At 37.2% G+C, this 13,887-nt stretch overlaps 1 protein-coding gene across 1 annotated transcript; it reads right to left on the reverse strand.

The window, feature by feature from the left end:
• Positions 1-51: 51 nt before the first annotated feature.
• LOC128039995 (uncharacterized) lies at positions 52-13,046 on the reverse strand. The gene is made up of 6 exons (XM_052628956.1): positions 12,300-13,046; positions 10,938-11,996; positions 9,971-10,442; positions 9,548-9,853; positions 8,152-9,451; positions 52-322 (listed from the first exon to the last, which is right to left on the reverse strand). The coding sequence occupies exons 1-6, from the start codon at positions 13,044-13,046 to the stop codon at positions 52-54; spliced, it is 4,155 nt and encodes a 1,384-aa protein (XP_052484916.1).
• Positions 13,047-13,887: the final 841 nt, after the last annotated feature.

The raw sequence follows: 13,887 nt of genomic DNA on the forward strand, positions 1-13,887 counted from the left end.
ATTAAAATAATAGAAAATAATATAATATATAATACAAATATATATAATTTACTATTCCACAGTGCATCCCTCAACTACCTTGAGGCTTTCCTTTATATCACCCATGGAATCCTCAAGTTTGACAACCCTACCTTCCAAAGTCGACAACATATCAATTGATCTTCCTGCATTCCTGATCCTCTCACGGGTCTCTAGTGGGACATTCCGATCCTTTGCTTCTTTCTCCATCTCAACTTGACACCTTACGAACCTTGACTCATGATAGTAACTGTACGGCCATAGGCGATAACTTTGCTTCAAATCCATCAAAGCCAGCCAAATTCTAAAAAAAATTCTCAAAAAAAAAATTATTACAAATGAGGGGGAACACTTATATTTATAGTTGAGCTCTCTCAAATCCAACGATACATTTTAAATTATATCAACATCTGATATTAAAATCTATTTATAAGATGAGAGTCCTAAGATATTTAAACACTCCATAATCTTATCCTTTAGGATTACAAAACAATTACCTTGGTAACTCTAAATTATTGGAGTGTTTCATCTGGCCACCAAATTTCAAGTAGATGAGTTTTCTTTGATGTTCCAATCAAACCAGTCCAAGTGGGTTAAATGAGTCCAATTTAATCAATTGACTTTATGGCGCAGTTTCATGTTCTATAGTCTCAAACTTTAATTCGCGGCCCATGACAAATACATGTTTGATAAATATTCTAGTTATTATAATTATTTGACTGAGTTAAGTGTGATGAGTTAAATGACACTACCTCAACTAACTCAAATATAACAAAAACTAATGAAATTTAAAAATAGGACAAAGGAAAATTATTTAACTAAACCATTTTATGTGTATTTGATAGGAAAAATTATATTTCATGGTACGTGATAACACAAGATTATCAGTTAGATGTACGTTCTAAAATTTGAATTGAATTTAACATGTTAAACACTTACAATTAATAATACTAGAGGTGCATGGTATATGTTAATTTAATAAAATCAAATATTAATATGATTAATCTTTAAAATGTCATAAGTTTTGTTGATTGAATTTTAGTTGAATTAGTATGTGTATTATTGTCAATGCAGGAATATGGGGATTCGAGTGCGTTGAAGTACATTATCTTCTTATTTACGAGTTGATGAAATACTATGAATTATAAACATTGTGTTAAATAAAATAAATATAATTAAAAGAAATGCCATTAAATTTTGGAACTCGTATAATTCTTTGAATACCCTAGGAATTTGGAAATGACCCTTTTTCTTTTCTGAAAGCGAAATTCGAAAATGACTTTTTTTTCCCTTAATTCACGGAAATGACCAAATGAGTGATAAAAGGGGAATGAATCAAAAGTTCTTCAATTCACGGAAAAGACCAAATGAGTGATAAAAGGGGAATGAATCAAAAGTTCTTCAATTCACGAAAATCATGACCAAATGAGTGATAAAAGGGGAATGAATCAAAAGTTCTTCGCTGATAATATATATATATATTTGGTAAAACAAAAACTGAAAGTACTCAAATTGTTCCTACAACATCAAAGGCATCATTTGTTTTGTCTCTATAAATGAGTTCTTATAAAGAGTGTCGAGATGCTAAGAATTGTGACACTAGGCATGGAGATTGTACATTCATAATTTATGGTTGGTTGGGTTCATTAGGCCATTGGCCATTGAAACTCAAGGGTAAAAACGAGCGTAGACACTTCAGGAATTATTGGAAAAATTATAATTTTCTAGAAAATTTGAGGTATATTCTCGATTGGTAAAGGTGGAGAGTTCAATCATAAAATTATAGCTTTGTCTTCTTCTCCATGAGACCTTTACAACGCTATATTGTAACACCCCTAACCCGTATCCGTCGTTGGAAAGGGGTTACGAGGCATTGCAGAACATAACACGGTTCAATACAAATTTGGCTCAATAACGGGCACAAGGTGAACTTTCTTCAGCGATTAAAATAAAATAAAAATTTAGAGAAAGTTTCAAACTTAACCTGAACAACAATATCAATTATAAACAATCATGTTATGCTCTCATATTCCATATTCAATTTAATCATGTAGCAAGCCAAAAATTACCAATTGAGAAAGAAACATATCAATTTAACCAAAACTAACCAACGTTAATATCTTAGCATCCGGATAACTATAAAGAAAAAAAATATTATGTCATTCAAAACAACAATTACATTGAACCAATTCCGATAGTAATAAAACATAAAATTAAGGTATTTTAATTTCTAAGGTCAATTTGACAAGTCCATCTTCAACTTGTTAGATCAGTCCGAAATTTACAATAGCAAAAATCATGAAATTCAACTTACAATTTATCTTTGATTTGTCTAAATTTATTGGGCAGTAAAGTAACAACATTAACATACAGTATTTAATCAATAATAGCATGAAACGTAATCAATATGTACAGATTTGTACAGCATGAACACATTAACAATATAGCATAGATAAGGCACTTAAACAACATAAATGACAGCACATATTAATTTCCAATTACATCCTTCAACAACTTTGTTGAAACCATATTTTTTGATGAAAAACGGGGTCGACTTGGGTTTTGAAAAATGAAACGGGAGTCGCCACCAATCCTTTTTTATGAGGTGTGATTGGATCACCTCGAAAAATGGTTGTTTTTAATAAACGGTTTGATTTTATTAAAACAACAAGTTTGGTCCACGAAATCTAGAAAACGAGTTCGGGAGTCGGTTACGTACGAGGAAGGATTAGCACCCTCGATACGCCCAAAATTGGTACCTTAGTTGATTACTTAATGTCTTAATGTCGAAAAGCTGAAAACTTTAAAGAAATTTAAAAATATGATCCTTATATTAAAACGTTAGAATTTTTTAGGAAAAGGGGCATGTTTCACGTTATTCGAGAAAGAAAATCATATCCAGTAAGTTAGGACACAATGCCTCGAATTTCGGATACGCGAATGAATGCCAAAATTTATTTATTTAAAAGATATTTTATTATCTCGAGTTTAGGAAATGGATCATGCCCAGTAAGTTAGGACACAATCTTTTCTTAATTCCCGAGATCATTTAAAAACTTAAGTTTGAGAAGATTCGTGTATTTAGATTTATTGTGAAAATCGAAACCCAGTGAGTTAGGGTACGATCTTCTCGAATCTAAACACGAAGTGCCCTTTTTTAAAACAAATTTAGTTATATCGAGTGAAATAAAAACACGAAATCGTAGTAAGATATGAGAGCAAATTATATTGTTATGCATGGCAAAACTACGACAAATACCAAAAATAATACGAGCAATAGCAACAATATAAAGTAAATAAAAGTTAAATCTATAACATACTAAAATAACCAAGTATATAAACGAATAAAGTTAAACATTCATTCAAAATAATAATAGAAATGAAATAAATAAATAATGAAAAACAAACAAAGAAAATATATAAAACTATAAAATATAAATGATATATATGTGTGTATATACATAAAATTATGGAAATATGAAAATGTATGTATATACGTATTTTAAAATTATCATAATATATATATATATATATATATATATATATATATATAAGTAAGCATATACAAATATATGTATATAACTATCATAAAATATAAAAGTATATATATATAGGTACATATATAGGAATCATAAAATATAAAGAATATATATACAAAATATATATTTTAGTAGTATAAAGGATATACAAATATACATTCACGCAAATAAATGAGGATATATGTAAGTACGTATGTATAAAAGTTTAAAATGCAAATGTAAATACATACATGTATATCTTTTATAAAATATATAATAAAAAAGTATATGTGCACGTAAATATTAAATATATACATAAGGGTATATATAATAAAGCAATTATATAATAGTAGTAGTGATAATAATAATAATAATAATAATAATAATAATAATAATAATAAAGTTGCTAAAATATGGACTAAATCAAAATAAACAAAAGTGTTGGGTGAAATCAAAATAAAAAAAAACGAAAAAAGGATTAAATTGTGACGCGCCGAAAGAGGGAGGACCGAATAGGGAAATAACCCCTATCGATTAAACGACGCCGTTCCAACGAAGTCAAAGCGCATGGTCTAGGGACCAAACTGAAACAGAAACAAAATTCGATGCCAAAATTGCAAAAATAAAAAAAAACTGTATTGAATACGCCACAAAGGAGTGAGGACCTATGGCGCAAATATCCCAAGAACCAAAAAAACGCGCGGATCCTCCCCCAGGGTCGGGTCACCGCGCGGGTCAGATGTCCTTAAGGTAAAACGGCGCCGTTTTCATTTTATTATTTAAGCCCAAAACATTTTTTTATCCATTTTCAGCCCCCTTTTTTTTAAAAAACTCTTAAACAAAACCCTAGCTCCCTTTTTTCTCTCATTTTCCTCCCACTCAGCCCCCAAGTTCAAACCACCGTCGCCTCCACCTTGGCCAGTGGCCGGAGTAGCGCAAAAGGGACCTCACGGCTTTCTCTTCTTTCGGTATCCTCGAAGGCTTGGCCTTCTCAACCGTGCGACCGAGAAAGAGAAAGGATCCCTTCTCAAGTTCGATTCCAACGATGGCGGAGACGGGCTCCGACACCGATCCTTAAAACGAACAGGTATCTTTCTTTTCCTTTTTTGTTGTTCTTCTTTGTTAAAAGTGTAGTGAGACAAACCAAAAAATAAAATAAAAATAAAATAAAATGAATAATAAAGGGAATAATAAGTATGCAAGGAAATAAACTGGGATCAACCTTTTATCTTAATACTTTTTTCTCTTGCTATTAATCGATCGTAAAAAATATACAGACATGGTGTTTGGCTTTTATAGCCGATCCATTTCTATTTTCTATATTATTTGCTACTTTGCGTGTTTCCCCCTTGTTTGCAGAGTGATTTGATGCTGATGGGTTAGGTGGCAGAGTTGGTGGTTGCTAGAGGCGACGGCAACAGAGAGGAAATGACGGCGGCGGCGTGGAAGTCAAAAGGGCAGGTGGTGCGGCTGAAGGTAGTAGGCTAGGGTTCTGTTTTCTAATTTGCACTTTGGGCCATTTGGGCCATTGGGGTTTAGTTTTAGTGGGTTTAGATTTTGGGTCTAGGTTTGGGCTGATGGGTAAGGTCTAGGTGGTATTGGGTATTGGGTTAGTGTTGGGTTTGGTTATTGGGTAATGGGCCTCGGTTAAAAAAAATTGGGCTTGTACAGCTGCCCCTCTTTGCTCGTTGTCGTGTAACGATAACAGAGCAAAGACTAAGAAAGCCCAATTTTGCCCAGGCTCATCGAGTTTCGACTTCTCTTGACGCTTTTCTTCTTCAGGTAGCCTCATTCCAGTCCACTTTGTCTTGTTGCTTCAATCTACTTCACTGCACTTCAGAGGGATCTGACGTGTAGCTTCGCAGCAACTTCGGGGAGATAGGATTATCGGCTTCAATCTGAGGTGATCTACTCTACTGTAACTTCAGAGAGATAAGATCTTTTTTTTTTAATCCACTCCACTGTAACTTCAGAGAGATAGGATTACTAGCTTCAATCTACTCCGCTGTAATCTCAGGGAGATAAGATCTGAAATTCTTTGGTCTGTTCCATTGTAATCTCAGGGAAATAAGACCTGGTGCGATCTACTCTACTGTAACTTCAGAGAGATAAGATCTTTAGTTTTAATCCGCTCCACTGTAATCTCAGGGAGATAGGATTACTAGCTTCAATCTACTCCGCTGTAATCTCAGGGAGATAAGATCTGAAATTCTTCGGTCTGTTCCACTGTAATCTCGTGGAAATAAGACTGTGCGATCTACTCTCGTAACTCAGAGAGATAAGATCCTTAGTTTTAATCCGCTTCATCGTAATCTCGGGAGATAGGATTACTATCTTCAATCTGCTCCATTGTAATCTCGTGGAAATAAGATCTCAAATTCTTCTTCATGCTCTTCGTAATCTCGTGGAGATAAGACCTGTATAATGAACCTAATTATGCCTAATGATTAGGATGACATGATCAAAATGAAACAAATGCTCCTATCTAGACATGTGTGAACGGTGTTTGCATGAATGCAGAATTTTATTTTTCGTGAATGATCTCGCTTAGGTTATCATTACTCGAAGTTTATCAAGGTTTTGTGACTGATGTGTTACAACACCTTCTTGCTTGACTAACTTTTCTAAAGGAACACTTAGCCAAGTTGTCCCCCATTGTGAACGTCAAAGTTCAATCCACTGGGACATGAAATTTGTACCATCAAACTCCCACCGTAACCCAAAGGTAGAAAGATATGGCTTTTCCTCCGTCCTCTTTTATCATAATTTGGAGATATTGGATCTGAACCGTTCTGGTTTCTTACACCATTCTCAGGGTGTCATACCAAAGACTTATGCGCAAATGAAGGCTCTCTTCTCCGTGGTAACCTCTTTCTTATCACTTGGTGATTATTGCTTGCTAGTTCATTGAAGCCTTGTCACCTAACACGACCTTTGTCATTTTGTTTTATCCACGTTTGGACAACCAAGTTTAAAAGGATAGTCCTGATTTAGACTTTTTCCTTTTAGACATTTCAAATTTGGTGTGTTCTAAACAACGGTCCTGTTTCAGGTTCCTTCATTATTTAGAAATTTCTAGAGTAATATGGAAAGCTCATTTTGCTTGAACATTCAGTCCATTAATCGTTATTTCAAATGTTTTTGAAAGAAGATTATCACAATGGACAAACAAAATGCTATTGAGAGCAAATCTCGAAATGAATGAGTTAACAAATTTTCCTAAGATAAGATGAAAAATAAACAAAATGAAATTTTATTGGGGAACAAAGCTTGAAATGAATACATCAATCAAGACAACAAATTTTGCCAAGATTCAAAATATAAGATGACAACAGGTGCCCCAGATATCGCAGCACGAGCTTCCCTACATAAGTTTTTTTTTAGACCATTTAATATGTGTTTAGGGAATCTACAGTATTTTGTCGATACCCCAAGATGTCGCCTATCCTTTCTTGTGATTCAAGTATAGCGAGACCACCATATGCCCCAGATTTTTGATCAAAATTTGAGTTGTTCCGTTCACCTCATGCCTCATCAAAATTTGAGCCGCCTTTTTCAGGTTTTCAACTCAAATCCCCTTTGGTCTCAAGGCGCCTTTTTACGGGTTTTCACCTTGGCCTCTCCTTTTTTTTAAGTGAAATATTTCTTGACTGAGTCTGAATTCACAGGATTTGGCAGGCTTTTACCATCTATTTCGCTTAAGATTAAAGCTCCTCCTGAAAAGGCCTTTTTTACCACATATGGACCTTCCCAATTTGGCATCCATTTTCCTCTAAAATCCTTTTGTAGAGGAAGAATCTTTTTCAACACCAAGTCCCCCTCGTAAAATTCTCTGGGACGAACTTTTTTGTTATAGGCTCGCATCATTTGTTTCTGATACATCTGACCATGACTAATAGCTTTTAACCTCTTTTCTTCTACCAAGTTTAGTTGGTCATATCGAGATTGAATCCATTCAGCCTCATCCAACTTTAGTTCAGCTAATACTGGAGAGAAGGAATTTCAACTTCTATGGGTAAACCGCCTCCATCCCATAGACTAAAGAAAATGGCGTTGCCCGTAGAGGTCCTAACAGAGGTACGATATGCCGTAAGGGCAAAAGGTAGTTTCGTGCCGCCTTTTGTAGGTTTCATCATTTTCCTACAATTTTCTTGATATTTTGTTAGTCGCTTCCACGGCACCATTCATTTTTAGACGGTACGGTGACGAGTTGTGGTGTCTGATCTTGAACTGACTACAAACTTCTGCTATTGAGTTGTTGTTCAAGTTCAGTGCATTATCGGATATGATCCTTTCAGGCATCCCGTATCGACATATGATCTCTTTTTTCAGAAATTTGCTAACTGCTGACTTCGTGACATTTGCATACGAAGCGGCCTCCACCTATTTAGTGAAGTAATCAATAACCACAAAGATAAAACGATGCCCATTAGAAGCCTTCGGAGATATTGGCTCGATAACATCCATTCCCCACATGGAGAAAGGCCATGGAGAAACCATAACATGAAGAGGTGACGGTGGTGCGTGCATTTTGTCACCATAAATTTGACATTTATGGCACTTTTTGGCATAATTAATGCAATCCCCTTCCATGGTGGACCAATGGTACCCAAACCTCATAATTTGTCTGGCCATCGTGAAGCCATTTGCATGCGTTCCACAGATACCTTCATGCACTTCTTCCAAAATTTCCTTAGCTTCGACAGCGTCCACACATCTCAACAATACTTGATCTTTTCCTCTTTTATACAAGATATCCCCATCTAGGACATAATCAATGGCTAATCTCCTTAGTGTCTTCTTATCATTTTCAATCGCATGGTCAGGGTACTCACGACTCTTCACATATCGCAATATGTCATGGTACCAGGGATGATCATCCTTTTCTCCTTCATTGTCAATGTTGTAACAATGGGCTGGAGCCTCATAAACGCTGATCTGGATAGGCTTCATATCCTCTAGCCTGTTCGCTCTGAACATAGAAGCTAGGGTAGCCAAAGCATCTGCCATCTGGTTCTCATCTCGCGGGAGATAACTAAAGGTGACACTATCAAATTCCTCAATCAATTCCATAACCAATTTTCGATAGCGGACTAACTTGGGGTCCCTTGCTTCCCATTCCCCTTTGAGCTGGTAAACTACTAATGCAGAATCCCCGTATATCTCTAGCACCTTAATTTTCCGCTCTATGGCTGTTCGGATGCCCATAATGCAAGCTTCATACTCAACCATGTTATTTGTACAATCAAAATCCAATTTGCTAGTGAAAGGGTAATGATCTCCACTAGGGGACACGAGTACTGCCCCGATTCCGTTACCTATAGCATTTGAAGCTCCATCAAAATTTAGCTTCCAAGGACCACCTTCTTGGAAATCTTTTTCTATAGTTGCAACATACATCAAATCTTCATTTGGGAAATCAAAGTTCAAGGGTTCATAATCCTCCAGCGCTCTACTTGCCAGAAAGTCCGCTATTGCACTCTCTTTTACAGCCTTCTGGTTCACATAGACTATGTCAAACTCAGATAGGAGAATTTGCCATCGGGCCATTCTTCCACTCAAAGCGGTTGATTCCATCAAGTATTTCAGGGGGTCCAATTTAGAAATTAGCCAGGTTGTATGGTACAACATGTACTGTCTCAGTCTCCGAGTTGTCCAGATCAGGGCACAACATAACTTCTCGATTGGCGAATATCTTGTTTCACATTCGGTGAACTTCTTACTGAGATAGTAGATTGCTCTTTCTTTTCGTCCTGTCTCATCATGTTGACCAAACATGCATCCCATGGAATTTTCAAATACTGCCAAATACAGTATGAGCGGTTTGTCTGGGCAAGGTGGCATCAGCACTGGGGCGTTGGACAAGTAATGTTTCACTTTTTCAAAAGTTTTTTGGCACTTCTCATCCCATACACCTGGATTATGTTTCTTAAGGAGACGGAATATGGGGTCACATTTCTCGGTTAATTGTGAAATAAACCGAGCGATGTAGTTCATTCTTCCTAGAAAACCTCGAACCTCTTTTTCAGTACGCGGCAGAGGTAATTCTTGTATTGCTCTTACTTTGTCAGGATCAATCTCGATTCCTCTCTCATTGACCACGAACCCAAGCAATTTTCCTGATCTGACCCCAAATGTGCATTTTGCTAGATTTAATTTTAGCTGAAATTTTCTCAACCGCATAAATAATTTCTTAAGGACCTGCACATGTTCCTCTTCCGTTTTAGATTTTGCAATCATGTCATCAACATAGATTTCTAATTCCTTATGCATCATATCGTGAAATAGTGTTACCATGGACCTCTGATACGTTGCCCCTGCATTTTTCAACCCAAATGGCATCACTTTATAGCAAAAGGTTCCCCATAGGGTTATGAATGTAGTTTTCTTCATATCCTCAGGATGCATCTTAATTTGGTTATATCCAGAGAAACCATCTATGAAAGAAAACAATAAATGCCCCGCTGTGTTGTCTATCAAGGTGTCGATGTGCGGCAAGGGAAAGTTATCTTTTGGGCTAGCCTTATTTAAATCTCTATAATCCACACACATTCGTACCTTTCCATCTTTCTTAGGGACAGGAACGATATTGGCCACCCACTCGGAGTATTTGACCACTTGCGGGAATCCAGCGTCGAATTGCTTTTGCACCTCCTCTTTTATTTTTAATACAACATCTGGCCTCATTCTTCGGAGTTTTTGCTGAACTGGTTTGCAATCTTCCTTTATAGGAAGTCGGTGAACTACAATGTCAGCACTTAGCCCCGGCATATCTTGATATGACCATGCGAAGACATCTTTGAATTCTCGAAGCAACTTAATGAGGTCTTGTTTTACTTCTTCAGCTATGCATGTGCCAATCTTCACCACTTTTCCCTCTTCCAGGGCCACCGTCTCTACTGTCTCCTTGTGAGGTAGGATTTGTTTTTCTTCCTGCTCTACCATCCTCAACAAGTCCGGAGATAGGTTGCAATCTATGTTATCTTCAAAATCTTGAGATTCCTCTAAATACATATCTCGTTCGAAAGGATTTTCTAAGTCCATAGTAGGGTTACTCATGTCATTGATGTCTTGGGACCTGTTATAAGTATCGAAAAATGTACAGGGAATGTATGAATTTAAGGATTCTTATTTGGTCATGAATGAAATGAAAGAATGATTTGGAATAAAAGCATCCAAGATGACTATTCATGCGAAAGAATGAAAAGAATTTTAAGAGAATATATACTCAAAATGCGAAAATATATTTAATTGAAATCACAATGTTCAAATATAAGCCCTTTTCACTTCACAAAAAGTTTCATTTTCTCTAGGCTTAGAACAATTAGTATGTTTTGAATATTACTCTGAAAAAGCTCTAAAAACTTCAGGCATTTCTTCTGCAGTCCAATTGTTTAAAACACTCCCAGGTTCAAAGGGATAGATGCCTGATGTACTTCCTTCTTCAGATTTTTCTTCAGATATGGCATTGATGTTCAAGTTTCCTAGCATTTCCTCTGTGATCTCCCTTCTTGGAGTCATCAGTCCAGAATACATGGTTCCTCCCGATACAAAGGTCTTGGATATGTGGGGGAAAGCCATCGGTTCCCAATCAACTTCTTTTCCGTTTACACGCGCCTTCTTCCTCTTTTGTCTTTTCTCCAACTCTTTTCTTCTTTGCTTAGCGTTTGGTTTAAGTCCTAAACCAAAACGGTCTTGCTTGTCCTTCAGCACTGGTGCCTCTATCCTTCCTTGAAGGCATCTTCCCAGTCCTCTTCTGAGCATAGCTCCTTTCCCAACTGTCATTTGTAGTCCCATCCCCGTGGCTCTAGATATGCTGGGCATCGGGATTTTCTTTCCCTCAATGACAAAGGTCGCATTTACGAACTCTAAAGATCGAAAGGAACATTCAACCGCCTCATCATCTGTTCCCAAATATGGCGCGTCACTGGTTATCGATGCAATGATGTCTTCCTCAGCGTCAATCGTAATTAACCGGCCTTCTGTTACCAATTTCAACTTCTGGTGTAATGATGAAGGCACCACTCCTGCTGAATGAATCCAGGGTCTTCCCAACAAGCAGTTATACGAAGGCTTGATATCCATCACTAAGAAATCCATCTCGTATGTATTTGGGCCAATCAAGAGGGGTATTTCTATTCTTCCCATCACCTTCCTTTCAGTACCATCAAATGCTCTCACTATATTCTGGCATGATTTCATGTGAGAGCTATCCACCGGTAACCTATTTAAGGTGGATAGGGGTAAAACATTCAAGGCTGACCCATTATCAATTAGTACTCCTGCTAACGTATACTCCCCACAACGAGCAGTGATATGTAATGCTTTGGTAGCTCCTCTTCCCCCCGGTGGTATTTCATCATCATTAAAGAAAATGAAATTGTCGGCACTGATATTGTTAACCAAGCGGTCCAACTTATTCACTGAGATATCGTGAGCGACATAAGTTTCATTTAGCACCTTAATCAACGCATTACGATGTATCTCCGAACTTATAAGCAACTCAAACACCGAGATACGAGCCGGTTGTTTATGCAATTATTCTACCACGCTGTACTCGCTATGTTTCAAGAATTTTAGAAATTCTCTAGCCTCATTTTCAGTTACCGGCTGATTGACACGCGGTTCAATTTTGTCTGTTTTTGCTTTTCCCAACTCAACCGCTAAGGCTTTTCCTTTTCTGGATTCCGCTCTTGTGTTTGCCGGATCATAGCAATTTCCACTTCGTGTATAGAATCATTCGTCTTCTCCTGAAGTGTTTACCAAGCACTCTTTCCCTGGAATTGTCACATTGCAGTCGTAATTCCAAGGAACCTTTTTGCTATCCTCGTAAGGAAAGGATACAGGTTTTTGGATTATGACCTTTGGTGCTATTTGAATTCCAGATTCTCTGCTCATTGGTTTTGAAATAATTACTACTGGGTGATTAGCCTTTTGGGCTTTCCCCGTAGATCCTTCTTCTGCAGCATAAACTTCTCCTTCTTCTAGTCCATTAATCTCTTCATAAAATTCCAACTCTTTGTTATCCATTAAGTTTTGCACCATGGTTCTGAATTCGGTACATCTTTCGATGTCGTGGCCTTCTTCTGCGTGGAACTCACAAAACTTACTTGCTCCTTCAGGCCTTTCTATTGAATCTTGCTTGATGCGTCCTCCTTTGACCATTTGTTTCCAAACCCATTCAAGGGGGGTCCTTATCTCTGCTACATTAGTTTTGACTCTCCTTCCTCCATTCTCAATTATCGCGTTCACCCCTTCATCATGATTGGGCAACGGACTTTCCGTGTTGAGTGAGTCACCAAATTTGACAACGCCCAATTTGATAAGTTCTTCCACTACCTTCTTGAAAGCAGTACAATTTTCTATCGAGTGCCCTGAAATTCTGGCATGATAGTCACACTGAGCGTTTGTGTCATACCATTTTGGATATGGGGGTTGTAGAGGACTTAAATCACGGGGAGCGACAACATGCGCATTAAATAAATTCTGGTACAGCTCCTTATATGTCATTGGAATGGGAGTGAACTGAGCTTCTCAGTATTTTGCCTCATTCCCGACTCTTGTTTCGATGAGCCCTGTTGATTAATGACCGCTTTCCTCGGTTGACTCACAGTAATTGATTTACTGTAGGCATTCACATTATTCACTTCATTTTCTTTTCCTGGGTCGTCCTTTTATTGTTCTCCCCTCCGTCTATTCTTCCACTTTTAATAGCATGCTCGATCATTTTGTCGTTCATAATTATATCCGAGAAATTCTTTGAAGCGCTTCCCAACATGTGAGTGATGAATGGGGCTTTCAATGTATTAATAAAAAGCGTCGTCATTTCTTTTTCCAAAAGAGGTGGTTGCACCTGCACTCCACTTCTCTCCACCTCTCGTGCGTATTGTCCAAGCTCTCGTTCGATTTCTTCTCCAAATTCTGCAGAGTTATCCTGTCAGGCATCATTTCTGAGACATGATTATATTGTCTCATGAATGCCTGTGCTAAATCTCTCCAAGTAGCAATTTTGGTCCGGCTTAGCTGATTGTACCATTTTAACACCGCACCTGTAAGACTATCCTGGAAGTAGTGTATTAATAATTGATCATTATTAATATACCCCGTCATTCTCCTGCAGAACATAGTGATATGGGCTTCTGGGCAACTGGTCCCATTATATTTCTCAAATTTCGGCATCTTAAATTTGTAAGGAAGCACCAGATCCGGAACTAAGCTCAAATCTTTCGCATCTATTCCACGATAGCTGTCAATACTTTCTATTTCCCTAAACTTCTCTTCAATCCATTTCCATTTCTCCTCAAACTGCTTTGGTAACTCTTCTTTTACCTTGTCTTTTTCAGCTACTTCA

The sequence above is a fragment of the Gossypium raimondii genome, chromosome 3 (genome assembly GCF_025698545.1).
Source record: "Gossypium raimondii isolate GPD5lz chromosome 3, ASM2569854v1, whole genome shotgun sequence".
NCBI classification, from domain to species: domain Eukaryota; kingdom Viridiplantae; phylum Streptophyta; class Magnoliopsida; order Malvales; family Malvaceae; genus Gossypium; species Gossypium raimondii.